This window comes from Poecilia formosa, unplaced genomic scaffold (genome assembly GCF_000485575.1).
Source record: "Poecilia formosa unplaced genomic scaffold, Poecilia_formosa-5.1.2 Scaffold141, whole genome shotgun sequence".
In the NCBI taxonomy this organism is placed as follows: Eukaryota; Metazoa; Chordata; class Actinopteri; order Cyprinodontiformes; family Poeciliidae; genus Poecilia; species Poecilia formosa.
Window position 1 is genome coordinate 836,377 of NW_006800080.1, and position 18,335 is coordinate 854,711.

At 39.8% G+C, this 18,335-nt stretch overlaps 1 protein-coding gene and 1 long non-coding RNA gene across 8 annotated transcripts in view; one reads left to right on the plus strand and one right to left on the minus strand.

Moving 5' to 3' along the window:
* fli1 (Fli-1 proto-oncogene, ETS transcription factor) overlaps positions 1 to 18,335 on the plus strand; it is a 37,716-nt gene extending 19,381 nt beyond the window's left edge. For all 7 annotated transcript variants that reach the window (XM_016676762.1, XM_016676759.1, XM_016676761.1 and 4 more), the window contains 5 exons: positions 5,974 to 6,042; positions 14,294 to 14,353; positions 14,752 to 14,811; positions 17,172 to 17,219; positions 17,367 to 18,335. In XM_016676762.1, coding sequence (XP_016532248.1) covers positions 5,974 to 6,042; positions 14,294 to 14,353; positions 14,752 to 14,811; positions 17,172 to 17,219; positions 17,367 to 17,896 — 767 coding nt within the window. In that variant the 3' untranslated portion in view covers positions 17,897 to 18,335. The remainder of the gene's footprint in view (positions 1 to 5,973; positions 6,043 to 14,293; positions 14,354 to 14,751; positions 14,812 to 17,171; positions 17,220 to 17,366) is intronic.
* On the minus strand, positions 2,987 to 3,251 carry LOC107837417 (uncharacterized). The gene is made up of 2 exons (XR_001663437.1): positions 3,142 to 3,251; positions 2,987 to 3,072 (listed from the first exon to the last, which is right to left on the minus strand). It is a non-coding gene; the product is annotated as an uncharacterized LOC107837417 (long non-coding RNA).

The window sequence follows — 18,335 nt, forward strand, 5'->3', positions numbered from 1 at the left end:
AACACCCAAGCTCATTTGACCACGGGCACGAGTCGAACATCTGCCTGGGTACCCAGCTGCTGACAACAAACAGGGCTAGTTGGCTGAATATTATTTTGGCCTCATTCTTAGTTACTTATTTGGATTTTTATAAGGGACGGCTGCCCACACCCCCAATGTGCTTTCAATTTTGAGTGCAATTTGAGAATTTGTTCAAATTAGTCTGTCAGGGAGGGACCGTGGACTGTTTGCTTTATCGCACCCATGTAGGTCGGTTTGATACCACATGTGCTGGAAGCGGAGCAGAGCAGTAAACCTCAGACAACAAGAGACTGTATCTTCTGACAAGAAGAGAGCAGGGGCAGAATGAGAGAGGAGAAGCCAGATGGGACTAATAGCAAGAAAACTGCAAATTGATCAGATGAAATTCTTAAGCAGCATCAAAGTAAACACAAAATGAATGCTCAGCTCCATCACAGTTAACTGGTATGAAAAACAACAGCAGGTTTTAAGCATGAGAAAGTTATATGGCAGAAAATAAAAAAATAAAAAAAGTATTTCCAGTGCATGGAAATGGTTTGAAATGGCTGTGAATGAAAGCCAGTGGAGAGCAGCAATAGTTCTGTTTCCCAGCTGTCGCCTTTGCTTGTGTGCCTGGATGGATTTACAGCGAGGGAGTCAAGACTGAGAAGCAGAGGGAGAGGGAGAGTGATAAGTCTGGGCTTCTTGCACCGCTGCTGCTGTTCACTTCAGAGTGGGGTGGAGGGGGGACATTCTCAAGCCCTCAATAGTTTATACAGACCATAAACATCTGGGCTCGCAGGCTGAGTAGGGAAAAAGGAGGTCTGGAGAGTTCACTCTCTCTCCCCACAATGTCTCCCTCACAACAATTTTATTGAGCTCCCCTTGCATTAGTTCTTTCTATTGGCAGATTATCACTGTTGTGGAGGGGTTCAGCAGCCTGGCTGTGAGCCCTGTACTGTTAGCTGTCTGCTGTCAGCCACCATAACAAAGCAGTCTGTGGCTACTCACTTGCCTCCTGGAGCTCAGGAATTAATATGCATTAGCATTAGCATAAATGGATGTGGAACATATGCTGACGGCCTTCAGGAGAGGTGAGGTGGATTACCCACAGTGTTTCGTCTTACAGCCTAGTTGTTTGAATGCTGATATAAACAATCTTTGCTTTAAATTAGTCTCTGCCTTCCGAGTATTAATACCTTTCTCACGTTTTGTCAAGCTACAACCCCACCGTTTATGTACTTTCTTTGGCTTGTATGTCATACAGGTGGGTCATGATTGGATATCACAAGCAAAATCAAACAGGTGAAAAAGGTGAATTTGTATTGATCCACTGGCGCGTTCAGTGTGTGTTGCAGTGTGTAGAGGTAGATGGTCTTGTTGTGATAGTTTGGCAAGTTCAGCCATGTTCTCTCTCTCAACACTTCTGAGGCCTTCTCAGAACAGAACTTTTCATACTGAGATGAAATTACCTAATTACCACACATAATTTTTATTTTCATGTCAGTTACGTGGCAGTCTTTTCAGTACCTTTTTAATTAAGTTTGTGGTGTTAATAGGACAAAATGTAAAAAGTATAAATGCTATAAGTTGGTCATATCATGTCATATAAAGTTGTTACTGTAGCCATTGAAGGTTTTTCCAGATATTCAGGGTCAAAGATGAAAGGTCGTATAATTGTGCATCGGTTTGCAGCCATTTTGACGTGTATAAAGTGCAACATTGAGTTGGGGACTGTGACCATCAACAGCTTATCTGAATTTAAAGTGACAAACCCCCCTAACAAAGCTAAATTTGAAAGAAGCTAAAAAAAAGTCAGAAATTAGCTAATTAAGTCTCATTATCTGAGAATGAATGTTTGTACAAAATGTCATGATCATGTTTTGTATAGACCATAGACCTATACTAACTTGTTCAAGGATTACAGGCCTCCTTTAGCATAAGTTTTGAAAGGAAGCAGCGTGGAGGGATGGGAGACAGATTTGGCTGATTTGGCTTCAACCCAATAATGTTTTTGTTTCAGAGCTTGACAGTGTGTGTTTAACCATATGGAGAGAAGTTTATGTACCACACCCCCAATATATGTCCTTCTTCTGCACTGATATTTCTTGCTACCATTTCCTTGTCCTTCAATACACTTTCTTTAGGAGTTCCACAAAATATTCTGCAGTGCACATTTGTTTTGAGCATTTTTTTTTTTTTTTTTATAATTGAACAAAAGAGATGCTTCAACAAATTTTACTACCTGGTTTATTTTGCATAGTATTTAACTTGGAAATATGTAGATGATGTCAAAATTTATTTTGAACTCTTCTAAATGAAGCCTAGGTAATGTACATGCATGGTTGAGAACCAAGGGTTTATAGATTCAAACACTTCACTGTTTCACTTTTACCAAATCTGTGTAGTGTTTTAAGAGGGGGGAAAGCTGTGTTAAGGATAACTGATGACAAAAATAAGTAACTATTACTCAACAAGCTGTAAACACTTGTATTTGTTAAAGTGTGCAGTCTTTTGGAATCCTCCTATAGATTACTTTTCAAATTGCAGGTTTGTGCATTTCAGTGTCAGCTTATTGCTGCATACTTATTTAAGACAAAGGTTGAGGATCTGGGAAGAAAAGTTAATATATTCCCTGCAGCAGATTATTCTCTTGCCGTCTTCATTTAGTATGAATGACTTTAGTTCAAGCCAACAGATTCTCCAAGACCAAAGAGGACTTATGACTTTTTAGAACTTCTTCAACCTTAATTATTCACATAAGAAATTAAGGTAGGAGGTGGTGCACCACTAATGACCTTCCTGTCTGAAACATGTTCTGACAAAAGTATATAAAGCATTTCCAGTCTGAGTAACTGTTTGAAAATGTTATCGCAATTTTAACCGACACTTTTTTTGTTGAATGAAACACTGGTTTTTCTTTAGTCTGATCTGAATGCCATGTTCGGCTTTAACCTTCTGACCCACATGCAAAAACAAGTCCGAGTAAAGGTATGGGTTTTATTTTCTTGAAAAAATAGACAATTCTCCTTGATCCTTCCGGGAGCGGTTGTGTTGTGCAATCGGAGGTGCCTGGAATGAGAGCGGGGTCACTGGTGGGCCAAAATGAGGTGATCAGCGATGCAATATGGAACAGCTTACTTTAGAATGGTTCTGGTTGAAGCGTGGGGGAATGTGCCCAAGGTCCAGTGTGGAGAATGGTTCACGGAGGTTCCTGAGACAAGCGTGAGGATGGTGATGACTGGGAGCTAGAGAATCGATGGAGTGGTACGGAGGGAGCAGTGGGCAGGCAGACTTGCAGGTAAGATCCACAGCAGGAGAAAACAATGGAACCGATCCAGTTGGAAAAATCCAGAGACTGACCTAGAGACAGCAAACACAAGGACTATGAAACCACTGGAAAATACTGAAGTGACAGATCAAAAACCGGTACTGTAGACTACAAGAGACGGCTAGAGAGACTACCGGTACACATTAATCATCCAGCACTGAATGAAGGTTCTGCTGCTCCTTTATCTCCAACACTGATGAGGCTGATGAGATCCACCCATGTAGGCTGCCCAGGTTCTTCACCAAGATCTGTGCTGGAAAAGATGCATCACTCCCACTCAACACACATACAGGAACCCTGACACTGAAAGCTTTACATGTTTTTTTTCTAAATACATGATTCACAGGGGATTATCATTGGTGGCGCACTAATTTATCCAATTTGACATGTAATTAATAAAGGGCCTCTGTCTTCATTGGATAGTTATGAAGCTTTAAAGGTTCATGAAATAGTTGTTTCACAAGCAGCTAAGACATTTTTGAGAGTGTAGTCGTTTAAGATGGTGGAAATCATCCTCAGTATTTTTCCTGTGCTAGCTGCTTATAAACTTTTAACAGAATCTCTCTTGAAAATCCTGAACTATCCCTTTAAATCCACTTCTTATCCTATGCTTTTGCAGAAAAAAGTTTAGCTAGAATAGCAGAGATGAAAACACTATAGCCAAGTTTGTAATAAGGCTGCAGAAAAAGCAAGCAGTGTGTGTGAAAATATTGAATTATGATCTTGGTTTTGCCAGAGGCTTTTCTTGAACTAGTAAAAGAACATCATTACTTTTTCAATATGTTATACATATTTGAGTAATAGCCTTGGCATTTAATGTATTTCCCACCTTAAGGCTGGTATAAATGGAGTTTTGTCCTTCGGTGCTTAAATGATGGCTGGAGCCAATTTACCCTATGTGAGGTGGTAAGGGCTTCAACACTGGGAAATGTCCACTACATGTTTAGAATAATGGCATCATGTAGTATCACAGATTAGACACTGTGTGCCTTCTATAGGAGCTGTGCAATGCAATGCAAAATTAGATTTGAGAAACATTATTCTCGTTGTGAGCGTGTCAAATTGGAGAGCAAAAATTTTGAAAGACCCATCAGTCAAAGGAAGGGGAGAAAAGCAAATTGTTTGTGGATGTTATGTAATCTAACAGACTCTGAACAGATGTGACTGAAGACACGAAGAGAGAGCGAGGGTTTCAAAGGCTGTCCGGTTCTCCCGTCATGCTGTCAGATTACCAAGACATGTTTGTTTTCTGAAAGAGGAAGAGGCAGTGCAAATAAATAGGCAGCGCAGCCAACTTTTCCCCTCGCCGAGCAGTCAGCTGTGGCCTCTCCCCCCTCTGTCTCATTCACTCTCACTCTCAGCCGTGCGGCGGTCCTGAATTTCTCTGTGGGATGGTTTGAGGTTTTCTCTGCAATGCTGCCGGTTTGCCTGTCTGGGTCAGCCCACATATGTGGCGCACAGTAGGAAAAGGGTTAATGGTCCTTTCCTTCTCCTTTCCCTTCCCTTCCCTGCCCATCTGTTCCGTCTTTTCTCCCTTACTCTCATTCCAAAGACACTGCTTTGGTGGCTCATTTGCCCGGGTGTGCTTACACTGAGCGTGTGGAATTATTTTTGTATGGGGAGCTGCGTTTGATTGGTGAGGAGGGACCCTTCCCCATACAATAGCTCCCCTGTTCTAAGGCCCCCAGCTTTCTAAACTAGACCCAGACCCTTGGGGGTGCCATGGAGTAGGTAGAACAGGGAGGGGTAGGGTATGGGGAGGTTAAAATGCATCTGTGGAGAACCCCACTCTTTCACCTCTGCAGTCACCCCCTAAAAAAACAGACTCCTAGCCCTCTGCAGCAGGCCTCTTTACCAGCAGCAGCACACACTATGTAAGGATCCTGCATCACATCTCAAGAAAACTGCCTGTTCCAATGGGGATTTTAGTCCCATTTGTACTCGAGGTTGCCTTTCACATCGCTCCATTCAGAAAGGGTATCCTTCCCATGCTCAGTCATCTCAGTGTTAATTTTTGGCTTGCACTCACTTCGCAGTAACTGCTCTTGTGTTTTCTCTGTGGATTTTTTGGGTCTGTTTTTCCACTCGCTGATTTATGCCTCGGGGCAGCTAAAATTAAGAGAGCATTTTGGTGCCGCCCAGGGTGCCTGTGTAAGTGGAGGAATGTGGCGCAGAGTTCTGCTCCATAAGGTGAAGTGAATAGGCTGCCATATGAGGACTCTTGCCTCCCAGGAGGAGTAGTTGTACTGGAAAACGCTCAGAGGCTCTGAGGGGGTTTTCTTTACATTTTTAAGGACCTCAAATCTGGGCTGCATTTGATTTACTTTGGGCTAGATTTACTTAGTGCAACCACTTTTTTTATGTTATTTTCTAACGAAAAGCAAGAAATGAGGGAGATCATATGAAATGGATCTGAGATTTTTGCTGCCACCTGCTGGCAACACTGTCATACGTTTCCATGCACAGTGGCTGTTTAAATGTCCAAAACATTTTGAAGCTAAAATGCAGGGTTTTGTTTAAAAAAAAAACAAAAAAAAAACTCCACTACATGTTTGTCTGTTTCTTTTCCTGTGTTTTAAACACCTGAACTTTTAATCACAGTGAAATAAGCCGATTTCAATGTGTATCTTCTCATTTCACAGGTAGCTCATCATTATCCTACAATACGCCATCTCACACCGACGCATCACCACGTTTGGCTGCCAAAGAAGGTACGAAGGTTTTTCTACTTCTATTGCCATAGATACTGACCTGCTATCTAATTGTGCATGTGACGTGGTAGAGGGAAGTCCTGTGCGACTGATATTTATAGAGAAATTGATTCAGCGGGTTAGACAGAGTGTCAAAAAATTTTTTATTTGGGAATTCAGATCACAATTCCTGCCAGTGTGAGTGATGCAAATAAAAGCACAAAAACACAAAGCACTGCACACTTTGGAAAACAGCCCACTCACCAGAACCAAAGCGTATGCAATGGCTGATTGCAAAGGACAAAGCTCCAGGCAGGTGCAGCTTTTGTGTAGCTGAGGTGATACGAGCCAGCAGATTGTGCTATTCAAGACAGCTACCTGAATGCTATGACAACACAGCGAAGCTCGGAGATGGAATAACAGAACAGCGCTATATTAACAAACTAGGCAAGAACAGAGTGCTGATTAGTTTTTTCCACAGCAACAAAGGGGCACAAACAGACTTCAAATGCGGTGATTATTCGAAGGAGGGCCTGTGAATGAGGCTGTTTACTGGAGGAGCAGGCGTCGCAGACAGGTGCTGAAGCAACAATGTGTGCTTATCGTACATGACAGACGAGACTGGACGGCTGCCCTGTATCAAGCTGGAGTGGAAACGAGTGGATGTGCATGGCTGACTAAATGGTTGAAGAGACTCAGTTTGTAATATGACAGAGTGTGTATTATATGTTGTATTTTTGACCCATCTAAACCTTAAAAATACAGTTTGGCGAGGATGAGCTTTGTCTGCAATGTTTGCGGAACTCAGGTTGTGTTAAGAATAAGCAATTTATTTCTTATAAATATGACACGGAACAGCAAAACCTGGAATAGAGCAGAAACAGAGGAGAAATAACATAAACACCATCATTTTCTGAGGAAATTTTGACTAAACCACCCCATTCTTTAAACAGTAGTTTCAGATTTTTCAAACAGGTAAACTTTGTGTTTGAACACAACTTGTTTACAGAGTAAATCTGAGCTGTTTCAGGGTGTGGAGGAGACCCATCACGGATGTCACTTGTTCAGTCGTTAGTTATCCTCTTACATGTGATCAACAGAAATCAGTCTGACCCCAGATTAGATCAATTCTTGTGATATAGGTAAGCTGATAACTCAGAAACAAAGGAGTACATTTCTGAAGTCTAAAATGACTCAAGCCTCAGATATTTTGTACCAGTTTTAGTAAGTATTGTATATCATATGTTCAAACTCCATTACTTTAGAATTATACTGTTTCATTCCTCAATAGTGGTCTTCATAGTGTTCATGTTGACAGCTTGGTATTATCTTGCTGATCAGTTTGATCCAGTTTATGAGACATTGTCATGAGTTATTGCTTGGCATGTCTTTTGCAAGGATATATAAAGGACAACTTGTCCTTTTCAAATCACCATTTCGCTTCTAACATGACAACTTCATCAAGACAGATTTTAAAATCTAGATTTATGCCTGCCGCAGATTGCAACAGGCAAGCTGATGATAGCCGAATACTTTTCTTTCTTTCTTTCTTTTTTTACTGCAGCAGTCAGCAGGCGACAGGTGGGCTACACCCTCAGTCCATCGCAGGGCAACACCACATTAAAACCTTTACATATATTTTTGGAGTGCTGGTTATTTCCATTTTCTGTAGTTCTTCAGAACTGAGTGTCTATTTGCTTTTTCCTGCCTTTTTCTACATTTGAGTTGTGCAAGCTACTTTCCTCCTCGAGCGAGATTTTTATTCATCAACACGTCATTGACGGCATTCAGACAACTCCACGTTTGAACATGCAGTTCACTTTAGTTCAGTACCAATTCACTACACACGTCATCTTGAGACACATAGAGAAAGTCATTTCAATTCAATCACACATGCATTCCAATTGATCCTAGTTATTTTTCCGATATGGATCATTTCGATCTGATCCTTGGTTAAAGATAAATCATTTTAAGGTTTTTTGTTTTTTTCTTTGAACCCCAGTTTATCGATGAGATAATCTGATTCGTACCTTATAAGCAAGCAGGAATACAGACATTTCTTTGTTAAGAAAATATGACCATTTGCCCAATCCAAAAGCAGCAAGATACAAATATAATAAATGTTTTGTCTGGCTGAACTGTTTTAAAAATGACTTCTGGAGTATGTATTGTTTTACAAAACAGAGATGCAAACCTCCTTTTCCTCTACAACACATAAACCAAGTTAGGAAAACAAACAACTTCTTTGGTTTTTAAACAATATATATTTTATGTTTGAAAAAATATATTGTGTTATTTTTATGTTATTATTAATTAATTTTTTTGCTAGTTCTTCTGTAGCTGTTTTCAAAATGTTTTAGAATGAGTCAAGCCCAGTTCAGAATGACTGTTCCTTTCCTCTTGATGGCTTTTCACCCTCCAAACATTATTTTGTGCTGACACAACTGGAATAGGAACAGGCTAAATATCTGTAAAAAAAAAAAAAAAAACAGAATTTACATCGGCTATAGAGTGTCACCACCAGAGACGAGAAAAAGGACTGCAATAACACTGATAGCCTCACTCACAGGATGAAGAGCCCTATCAAGGCAGGAGCAGAGGAAATACTAGCTCTGATAAGTGTCAGAGAATGCCTTCTGCCTCTTTCTCTATCTGACCCTGTGGTCAGAGTTACCCGGCTGTGGACTTGTTCTTGCGCAGCTTCAACCTAATAGACCAGTGGGTAGGCCAGATAAGATTCTGCTCTGTCACCCCCTGACCCTGGTCTTCCTGGTTCTCAACGGCAGGTATTTAGACTGGCAGGAACACTGGATCACTCCCTTCGAGAGCATTTCCCTTTCATGAGAGGCGATTGCTATAATGGGCTCCTGTAACACTGACTCTGCCCTTAGCTGTGAGCAAAGACCCTGGCCTAAATGTCACCCCGTGGCATTAAAGGAGCTCATATTCCTATAACATTTTTTTTTTTTTTTATACTGAGGGAACAATAATCTGGTGTCCTATTTGTGCCTTTTTATTTAAACCAGTAACAAAAAACTGATGCAGTTGTATGTTACTGTGGTGCAAATTCTTTAAAAATGTGAAACAACATAAAGAAGATAAAATTCCAACTTGGTAAGTTTGTGACTCAACAATAAATGATGCCTTACTTCGGCAGAACCTGTTGTAAGTGTCTGTGCAGACGAGCGCTGCCAGATGTTCGCATTCATATTGCTTTGTGCGAACAGCCAAATACCATTCAGGCTCTTTGGGGTAGAGTAAGCACAAGTATACGGCAGGAGACAACCCTTAATCTGCACCAGATTCTGCGGTGTAAAAGGCAATGTTATGAATAAAAGAGAGCATATAAAACACGGAATGCAGCAGCTATGAAAGAATCTGTGAGTGAGTGTGTGTGTGTGTGTGTGTGCGTGTGTGTCAATGTGTGTATTTACGGTCTCTGTCTACTATTTTCTTGTGGACGGGTGTGCATATTTGTGGCCAGGTTTCCTACATGTCTTGGCAGGATGTTCCAGCATGTTTTTAAAGGTTAATACAGTATAGAAAGTGCTGAAGAAGTCAATCATTTTCACAACTCGTTCACACACTTTTAGTTCCATTATTTGTTTTATCAAGAAGATCAGTGTATGCTTTCTAAAAACTACAAGATCACAATTCACTTTTGTAAAGACACTGTTAAAGGATTAAAGGCAAAATTATCATTATGTGTAGGGGCTCTCATGCAGTACCTTGCATTGATTTCCTTATACTTTAATACACCTTTTCACATTTTGTTACTTTATAACAATACACTTTAATGTATTTTGTAAGGTCTTTGTGTGATAGATCAACACAAAGTTTTCTAAAATGACAAAGAAACCTGTCAAGAAAAGGCCATACAACTTAACTGACAGGTCAGGCAAGCAGAGTAGGAAAGCTTCAGAGAAGCAACCATAAGACCCATGGTATCTCTGGAGGAGTTGTAAAGATCCACTGCTCAGATGGACAATTTTTTACATAGAATAATAATCAGTCCAGCAGTTCACAAATAGGCCTTTGTGGAGGAGTGGCAAGAATAAATTGATATGATTTATTTTTTTTTAATTCAGGTTTTTCTCAAACCATATATGGGATGCCAATTAATCACATTATGTCTCTTTGGAAACTAGTAGTACACATCGCCCTAACACCCTCTCCTTAGGAGGAAACACGGTGGTGGAAGCATCATGCTGTGAGCACAATGTGTTTAACAGGGACAGGGAAGTTGGTCAGGACAAGAGACCTAAACCCATTTGAAAAAAAATATCCCTTCAATTTAAGTTCAGTCTGAGCTTCAACTCTTTTGTGAAGGATAAAAAAAGGTCCTTCCACTCCCACTTCAAAGTGTTTTCTCCTCAATTGGCTTACATATTCTGTTCACATTGTGGCTAACTCCTTTGCTTTTCCGTCATTCTCTTCTTCTGGCTCTGTCTTCTCACAGATGGTTTTTAAAGCACCTGTATTATGGGTATTAAAACAGTTTAGCCTGTCTGGGTCTCTCTCTCTCTCCTTCTGGCCCAAATTCACTGTTAAAATCAGTCCATGACTCAACTCTAACTTTGCTCTCTGTCTCAGGCGCTGTCTCACTCTCACGGCTTGGTTGCTCTTTCTTCCTCTCCCTCTATCTCTCTCCTTATCTTTCTTCTTCACTCTCTGTGTCCCTCTGTCTCAGTCTTCTCCTCTCTGTGGAGCACTTAGGTCTTGTTTTGACTAACTGATCCAGCAGTTGAAGTCTCCCAGGAGCATGCACCACACCCCAGACCAGAGTGGAAACTGGCGCGAGTTGCAGTCAGAGCGAGGCCTGGAAAAATGAAGGCAGAAGCAGGGGGTGGGGGTTTGTACAGGGTGGGGATGAGGGTGATCTCTATACGTATTTTTTTGTGCTTGTGTTTTCACAGTTGTCCCCTCACACAATCACTGGGGCTTGGTATTTCATGCATCCGTGGCTCTTTCCTCCTTCTGCAGTTTCACTTCTACTTCCCTACCTTTCACACAACCGAGTGCGTGTAGAGTTGAGGGCCTCTGTAGGTTTAAAAATTTAATTATACAAACATAATTGGAATATTGGGTTATTATTATTATTTTTTTTGTACATGCTTACTTGAGACACAGAAATCATTTCTGGAACCCCCTCACAGTTTCTTGAATGTGTGAAACAAACGAGCAACCCCCCTGCCCCCCCCACCCTGCCCATACCAGACAGTAGCTACTTATGCTGCCGCTGTTTTCTTTTCAAATTCCAGAGTTACATTTTGTCTGACTCAGTGGTTTTTCATTACTTTGCTCTCTTTCATGACTTTTTTTTTTTTTTCATACACTTTATTATCTGTCTGCGTCTCACCGTTTGGGATTTCTTCACCTTCCGTCTCATCTCCTCTGTCTCTACCCCACAAACACCTAACCCCTCTCGGCAGCACAGGTAGCCCACGTTGGGAGATTTTCTTTTGCGGGGTGATGGGGATTGGTTGGCGGGGGTGAGGTGTGGTGGAGGTGGTGGGGAGGTTTGCTGGCAGTGAGCAGAGGGGAAAAAAGGGCCAGTAAAACAAAGAGAGGTTGTCTGCAGGAGAAGCAGGCAGGAAACACAAGTCTCCTAGGACTCTCCCCCAGTCGCTGGTCTTTGGCTATCCTGTAGGCCCACACCAGATTGAACCTGACAGCCCCTCTAAACCGCTGCAGCATTCTTGCTATTTGTCCCTCCTCTACCTCTTTTTTTGTGTTTCGGCTATGTAACCCTTTCTTCTTTTTTTTTCTTCTCTGAAAGCTAATATCCTTTCTTTAACCTTTTATGTGAGCTGTCACTTGTCTGGACCTTCACTTTTTGTTCACCAACTCAATTCATATGTGGAGTCGCACACGCCAGGAATAATCTCTCTTGTCAGCAGATATTGGAAGAATGGCTTCTTAGCTGAAGCACTGAGGAGGGTTAAAAGTTAGAAAGCATAAGAACTGTCAAGAAGACTCGGAGGTCTCCAAGCAGCAGGAAACTTTTGCATATATTCTGCTATTAAAGAAAGGAAATTTCGATATACTTGATGTATTTTATATAGTAATTTAGAGTTTAATCCTGGAATGAATAATTCAATAAGTTAACTGACAAAGTTAAAGAATCCAATATTTTATTCCTTACGGACTCTTAAACATTAAAAATGTTATTATACAATAATCCACATGAGGGCAGTATTGCTTTGTGTGAGGAATAGTCAAAACAGGAAGACATGATACCCGTTTGTCACCAGTGTTAATAGGTTAAAATGAAAGCTCAAATGTGCTTTTTTTGTGGTAAATCCTCTCACACTTTCTGTAAAAATGCTTTAAACATTTGTATTTGGTTCCAAATAGGTTTCAATTGAATTATTATAAATTAAGTCCTCAAGGTTAAATAATAGCTGATAACAAAAATAAAAACTAAAAATAGAGAACTTTGGTGTTCTCTGTTTTAAGCATCAAGCATTGATTTCCCGTATTGCATAAAGCAAAGGTTCCATGAACTTAACTTTGCAAATATGTTGGTATTTGAAAAATATACATTTATCGAAACTATGTATTTATAGGACGTCAATCTACATAACATTTACAATGGGAACATGTTCACATAAAAACAAAGGTCATAAATGTTGAAGAGCGTTTGAAATGGCCCGTAGGATTCCTACAAGGTGTCATTTGAACAAAACTGCTGAAGGTATTCTTTATTTAATCAACACACTGTCTCTGGTGAATAACTTATTTTATTAAAAAATAGATAATTGGTGCTGCTGGGTGGGGTACTTGTTAACAGTAGTTGCCGTGTCTTTATACGTGAAGCATGAATGTGCCTGTGGATGTATGGCTTCTTTCTTAACTCCCATCAGCTTCTTCTCATGGTTTAAAAATACAGTATGTATGTACATGTTAAGTTACTTGGTCTTTCTAAGTTGCACTCAGAAATGAATATGTATATGAATGGTTGTTTGTCCTGTGCTGACCTGAGGTAAACTGGCAGTCTGTCTGTGTCCTGCCTCTCGCCCAGTGACCTCAGGAGACAGAAACCCGCACCGCAACCCAGCACAGATAAGCAGGAATAGACAATGTATGGATGTTTGATGAAACATGCTAAACGGGTTTGCAGGAATATCATATTTTTGTCTTTCTTGGGAGTGAAATTCAAGCATAAATCATTTCCATTTTGGGATGGTGTAACACTATCCCTAATGTGTTCAACTTCAACATGGGCGAGTATAATGATAAACCAAGGGTTTAAAATGTCATGGTCTCAAAATTGTAACTCAACCTTATTTCACTATGAGGATTTTATACATATATTTTATACTATTTATGTTGTCATTCTTTAACACAGCCTGTGATTTCCACACACACTTAAGGCTAATTAAATTGCTTTTCGACCCTTCAGATACCCTGCTGATTTCAACCTTATAGTCTTTTTCTATGGTCCCTAAGGAGAAAAAATACAAAAAACTGGTGACCAAAATACTTGCTCTCAATTCTAATACTGTGTATACCATGTTAGACTAAGTGTGAATCCAATCTGGTATTAATAAACATCAGATTTCCCCTGCATTCTGGTGGCAATTTGATCTGTTTAAGTCTGTAATAATGGAAACAATCAAGGCCAGGTGCAGTATGAGTATACCAGGGCATTTTTGAGATGTTGCCACAGCCTCTGTTGCTTGCACTTGTGTCACAGTGATTGATTGTTTGGTGGAACCTGTTTAGCCTTACACCACAGACAGACACAAAGCAGGTAGAGCTTATGCTGCGCAGGTCAGGTCAGTTCACTCGTTGACCATTGAAGCTGCTGGTATCACAAAATGAGACATGAATGCGTGTTCGGTCCAGCTATTGTTTTGTGTGCTTTGTTTGTTAATTTGCATCAGCAATTTGTGGTTACTATGTTGCAAGTTGCTCAAGCAGCTGTGAACTTTCTCGAAGCTTATGCCATCGACGTTCTAACCACCAAAGCAAGCCTTACTAAACCACGAGCGTGTCCAGATATCTTGTGAAGAAGATTGTTAAGCACTTTTTGATGGATTTATTGAGCTTAATCGACATTTACTACTACTAGTTGAGATATTTTATTTAACCATGCGCACATGGAGGCTTTTAAGGACTGTAATCTGACTAAATCTGAAAGATTGTTGCAGATACATGTTTGTATCACTTAAATACTTCTTTTGGTAATGAAATAAATTACTAATTGGTTATTTCCTAATAAAAAACATATGATTTTATCTTTCTTTTTCTAATACTTGTTTTTCAGATCCATCATATGATGCTGTACGGCGGACAGGGTGGTCTAACAACATGCACAGTGGCAAAGGTAAGGTCCCATATAGTAACATATTAAAGATCTATTTATGTATTTTTGCATTTGACTAAGGGGTGATTGAAACGGACTAAGTGGGAATTTTTAGCACTACTTGTCAAAAATAAACACTGTCAGTGGGTGTTCAGGACCATTTTAAATACTCAGTAATACTTTTATCTAGAGTTTGCACCAGAGGAGATGTATTACTGACATCAACACTGTCTAGACATGTGGGAAAGACTCCATAAGATTACAGAAGACAGTCAAGTCACTTCCTTATTTACTTTGGACCTCTGCTAAAATGCCTTCAAGATATGTGGTCTTGTTATCTGTGACCACCCTATGAATATAGTGTCTGAATCATGTTATGTCTCCCCCTCTTCATCCAATGACTGCTTCCCTTCTTTCAGGCTCACCTGTCGTTCCTCAGAATGTGACCAAGTCCACTGAGCAGGCCAGACCTCAACCAGGTAACTGCTTAAGCACTTTGTATTGCCTTGTTGCTGAAAATGTGCTTTAAAAATAAAATTACCTTTACCTTTACCCTTACTCTGTAGCATTTGTGCTTTTGGTCGGATGAGTACAGACTCGAAACTTATTGTTTGAAGTGATAACGTTTTTTTTGTATCAAATGCTTTGATAAAGCTGTTTTTTTTTCCATTCTTTCTTTTTTTTCCAATCATATCTCGATGTTGGTACTTAAGACAGTCAAGCATAATTACACTTTGTTTACAGCAGAACCCTAACTGGATACATTGTCTGTAATAGTAATGTCTACACTACAAGTCTGTTCATTAGACATAGTTGTGCAATTTGAAGGTCATATGAAACAGTTTTCAGCTACTTTTTGTGACAAATAACAATAAAGAATTTACAATCAAAGCATCACATCACCTCCAGCATAACCTGTCTCAATACAGGCAGCCATCTGTCACAGCCAACACTGTCTCCTGTTAGAGAAGACAGAGCAGAATGCACAAGAAGAAAGAAATAAATTAACCATTGTAGGATTATTTTTGATGTTCATGAAAATAAAAAGTTGACTGGAGGGAAAGGAGAATGGTTAGTTGATGGTAGCGCTATTTCAGACAATGTCCTCCTTCAAGAAGGTATCACAGCCAAACAGAATGTCAGAGCAGATGTAGCTACTACGAAGAGAAAAATACCTAAGAGAAAACAAAGAGTTGACAGTTAAAATAACACCAAACAATGCAAATTGGAGAGTGGTTCAAGAAAGTGAGGAAAAAGTGGTTTGTTTGTCCAGTATAACTATGAACTATATTGAAATGCACCTGCATGTTTTGGCATCCAGTAACTATAATAAAGCTTTACAGCAAGTTGACAAAAATAAGTAATAATCTAAAAGAGGATTGTTCTACTCAGCCAAGACACAGTGGACTGATTTTCACCTTCTTATAATACCCTTATTACAATATATTTCACAATATTAAGCTGTTAATTAGATATGCTCATTAAATAATGTAGATATCCTAAAAGATGACCATAAAGATCTTCAAAGCATTGAATTTATGTAATGCAGAAATATTCCACGATGGAAAGTTTATAAAGAAGTTTCTAGTTTTTTTTGTGTGTGTTTGTTTTTTTTAAGGAAACATTAGAAGTATGAGATGGCCAAGTATGCCTTGAATCTAACAGGACACCTCTAAGGTATCTTAAAAAGGAAGGAACAGCAACTTACACCCTCCAGTAAAAACAGTGGAAAACAACCTCAGCTGAAATATCCATTATACACAGAGATTGAGTCTGCTGACAAAAACAGAAAACACATGAGTCAATCCCTCAGTTATTAAACATACAGTGGCTTATTCCTTATTGCACGTAGCATTTATTTATTTTTCTACGTATACCTTTTATGCGGTGTATATTAAGTATAAATAATACAACATTAAATACAAAAACGGAGAAATCAAATCAATGGCATGAATTTGCTTGAATTTTCTTGCGGCAAGAGTTTTCAAACACGTTGCTAAGAGTAACCTGATAAGTTAAGAAAGCTAAGAAGTTAAGAAAGCGAAAGCAACTACGGAGTTCTGATAACAGATCAATGAAAAATATTTTTTATTTTTGATATGACTCCACATGTACAACTTTAGTGAACTCCTGCCTTTTATTTTCTTGGCAATATTTTCATGTCGAGTAGTTGACTGAAGTTCTCGACCAATACTTGCACGTCTACTGTTTGTTTTGATATTTCTCATTGATGCTTTTAGCATAAAATATATTTAGATATAATTTTTAGTGAAAATATTTGGAACAAAACTCACAAAGAAAACAATGTTTTCTGTCTTAATAAGTGTACTGCTTAGTTTTAAATTACATGCATTTTAATGGCTAATGCTTCAGTTGGGCTCTTTCCCACAGTTGGATATCTGAGCACAATGTGCAGGTATACATGGCATAAAGACAGGGATCTGCAGCAGCCAGAAGAGTCTATGATTTACTATGGATCTCATTGCAAAGAGTGAGAACTACTCAGATTGTTGGTAGACACTTTGAATTGTTGCATTAACACTGGTCACTGCCTTTTGAACATTGAGTTTTCCAAGCAGACACAAATAGGATGCGAATTGAATTGAAATTAAGTTTGAAAACTGGCCATATAAACTTTAGCATACAGCTTGTTGGCAAAACCTACAGGTGCGACTGACACAAAAAATATTCAGACAGTAGACAATCAATGGGTTTGGAGTGGAGTTTCGATAGGGATTCTGATAACAATTGTACCTTTTTTTCCATCAGGAAATTTTGCTGTACTATATACCACAGAAATCTGATTCCAGATTGATCATCCTTTTGCATTTGTCTGCAGATCCTTATCAGATTCTGGGCCCCACCAGTAGTCGTCTTGCCAATCCAGGTAAGATTATTGACATGTTTAAGCCTTCTGTAATCAGACAAATACTGAAATCTGTAAACATAATAATAATAAATAAATAAATAAATGCTTATATTTTAGAGACCACGAATGTCCATGACAATGATTTCTTCTTCTGTCCACTTCCAGGCTCAGGTCAAATCCAACTTTGGCAGTTCCTCTTGGAGCTCTTGTCCGACAGTGCCAATGCAGGGTGCATCACTTGGGAAGGGACCAATGGAGAGTTTAAGATGACAGATCCAGATGAGGTGGCGCGACGATGGGGTGAGCGTAAGAGCAAGCCCAACATGAACTATGACAAGCTGAGCCGCGCACTGCGCTACTACTATGACAAAAATATCATGACGAAAGTGCATGGCAAACGCTATGCCTACAAGTTCGACTTCCATGGTATTGCTCAGGCACTGCAGCCGCACCCCACCGAGTCATCGATGTATAAATACCCCTCGGACCTAGCCTATGTGCCTTCTTACCACGCCCACCAGCAGAAGGTCAACTTTGTATCCCCGCACCCTCCATCTATGCCAGTCACCTCCTCCAATTTCTTTGGACCCACTGCTCAGTACTGGAGTTCGCCCACTGCAGGCATCTACCCAAACCCAAACGTTCCTCGCCACCCTAACACCCATGTGCCATCCCATCTTGGCAGTTACTATTAAAACAACTCTCACCTATCAATGACCAACTTTTAAAACCTACCTTCTCCCCCTACCAAAATTGCTGAGCTGCACTCGTTGTAATGCCAAAGACTGAACTGATGGAAACAAACATCTAAAGAAATGCTGTTCCTCAAAGAAGAATGAGTAAATTGATTTTTTTTTTGTGTGTGTGTAAGAATTTATAAAAACTGGATACCTTGGTCTACAATGGAATACTACTTATTACAACTGTTTATAGATGCACATCTAAGTTTCCTGTGCCTGTCTTTTCCATTGTCTTGAAAGCTTCATCTAAAAGCCAATACTTGTCCCAAAGCCAAAGGAAAGGTGTTGAGCCTGATTGTGTCAGCCTTTTCTCCATGCTACCTTACCAGACATGGGCCTACCACTTATGGGTCTCAATTTATGTCCTTCTCAGTACACCTTGCTTAAAAAAAAA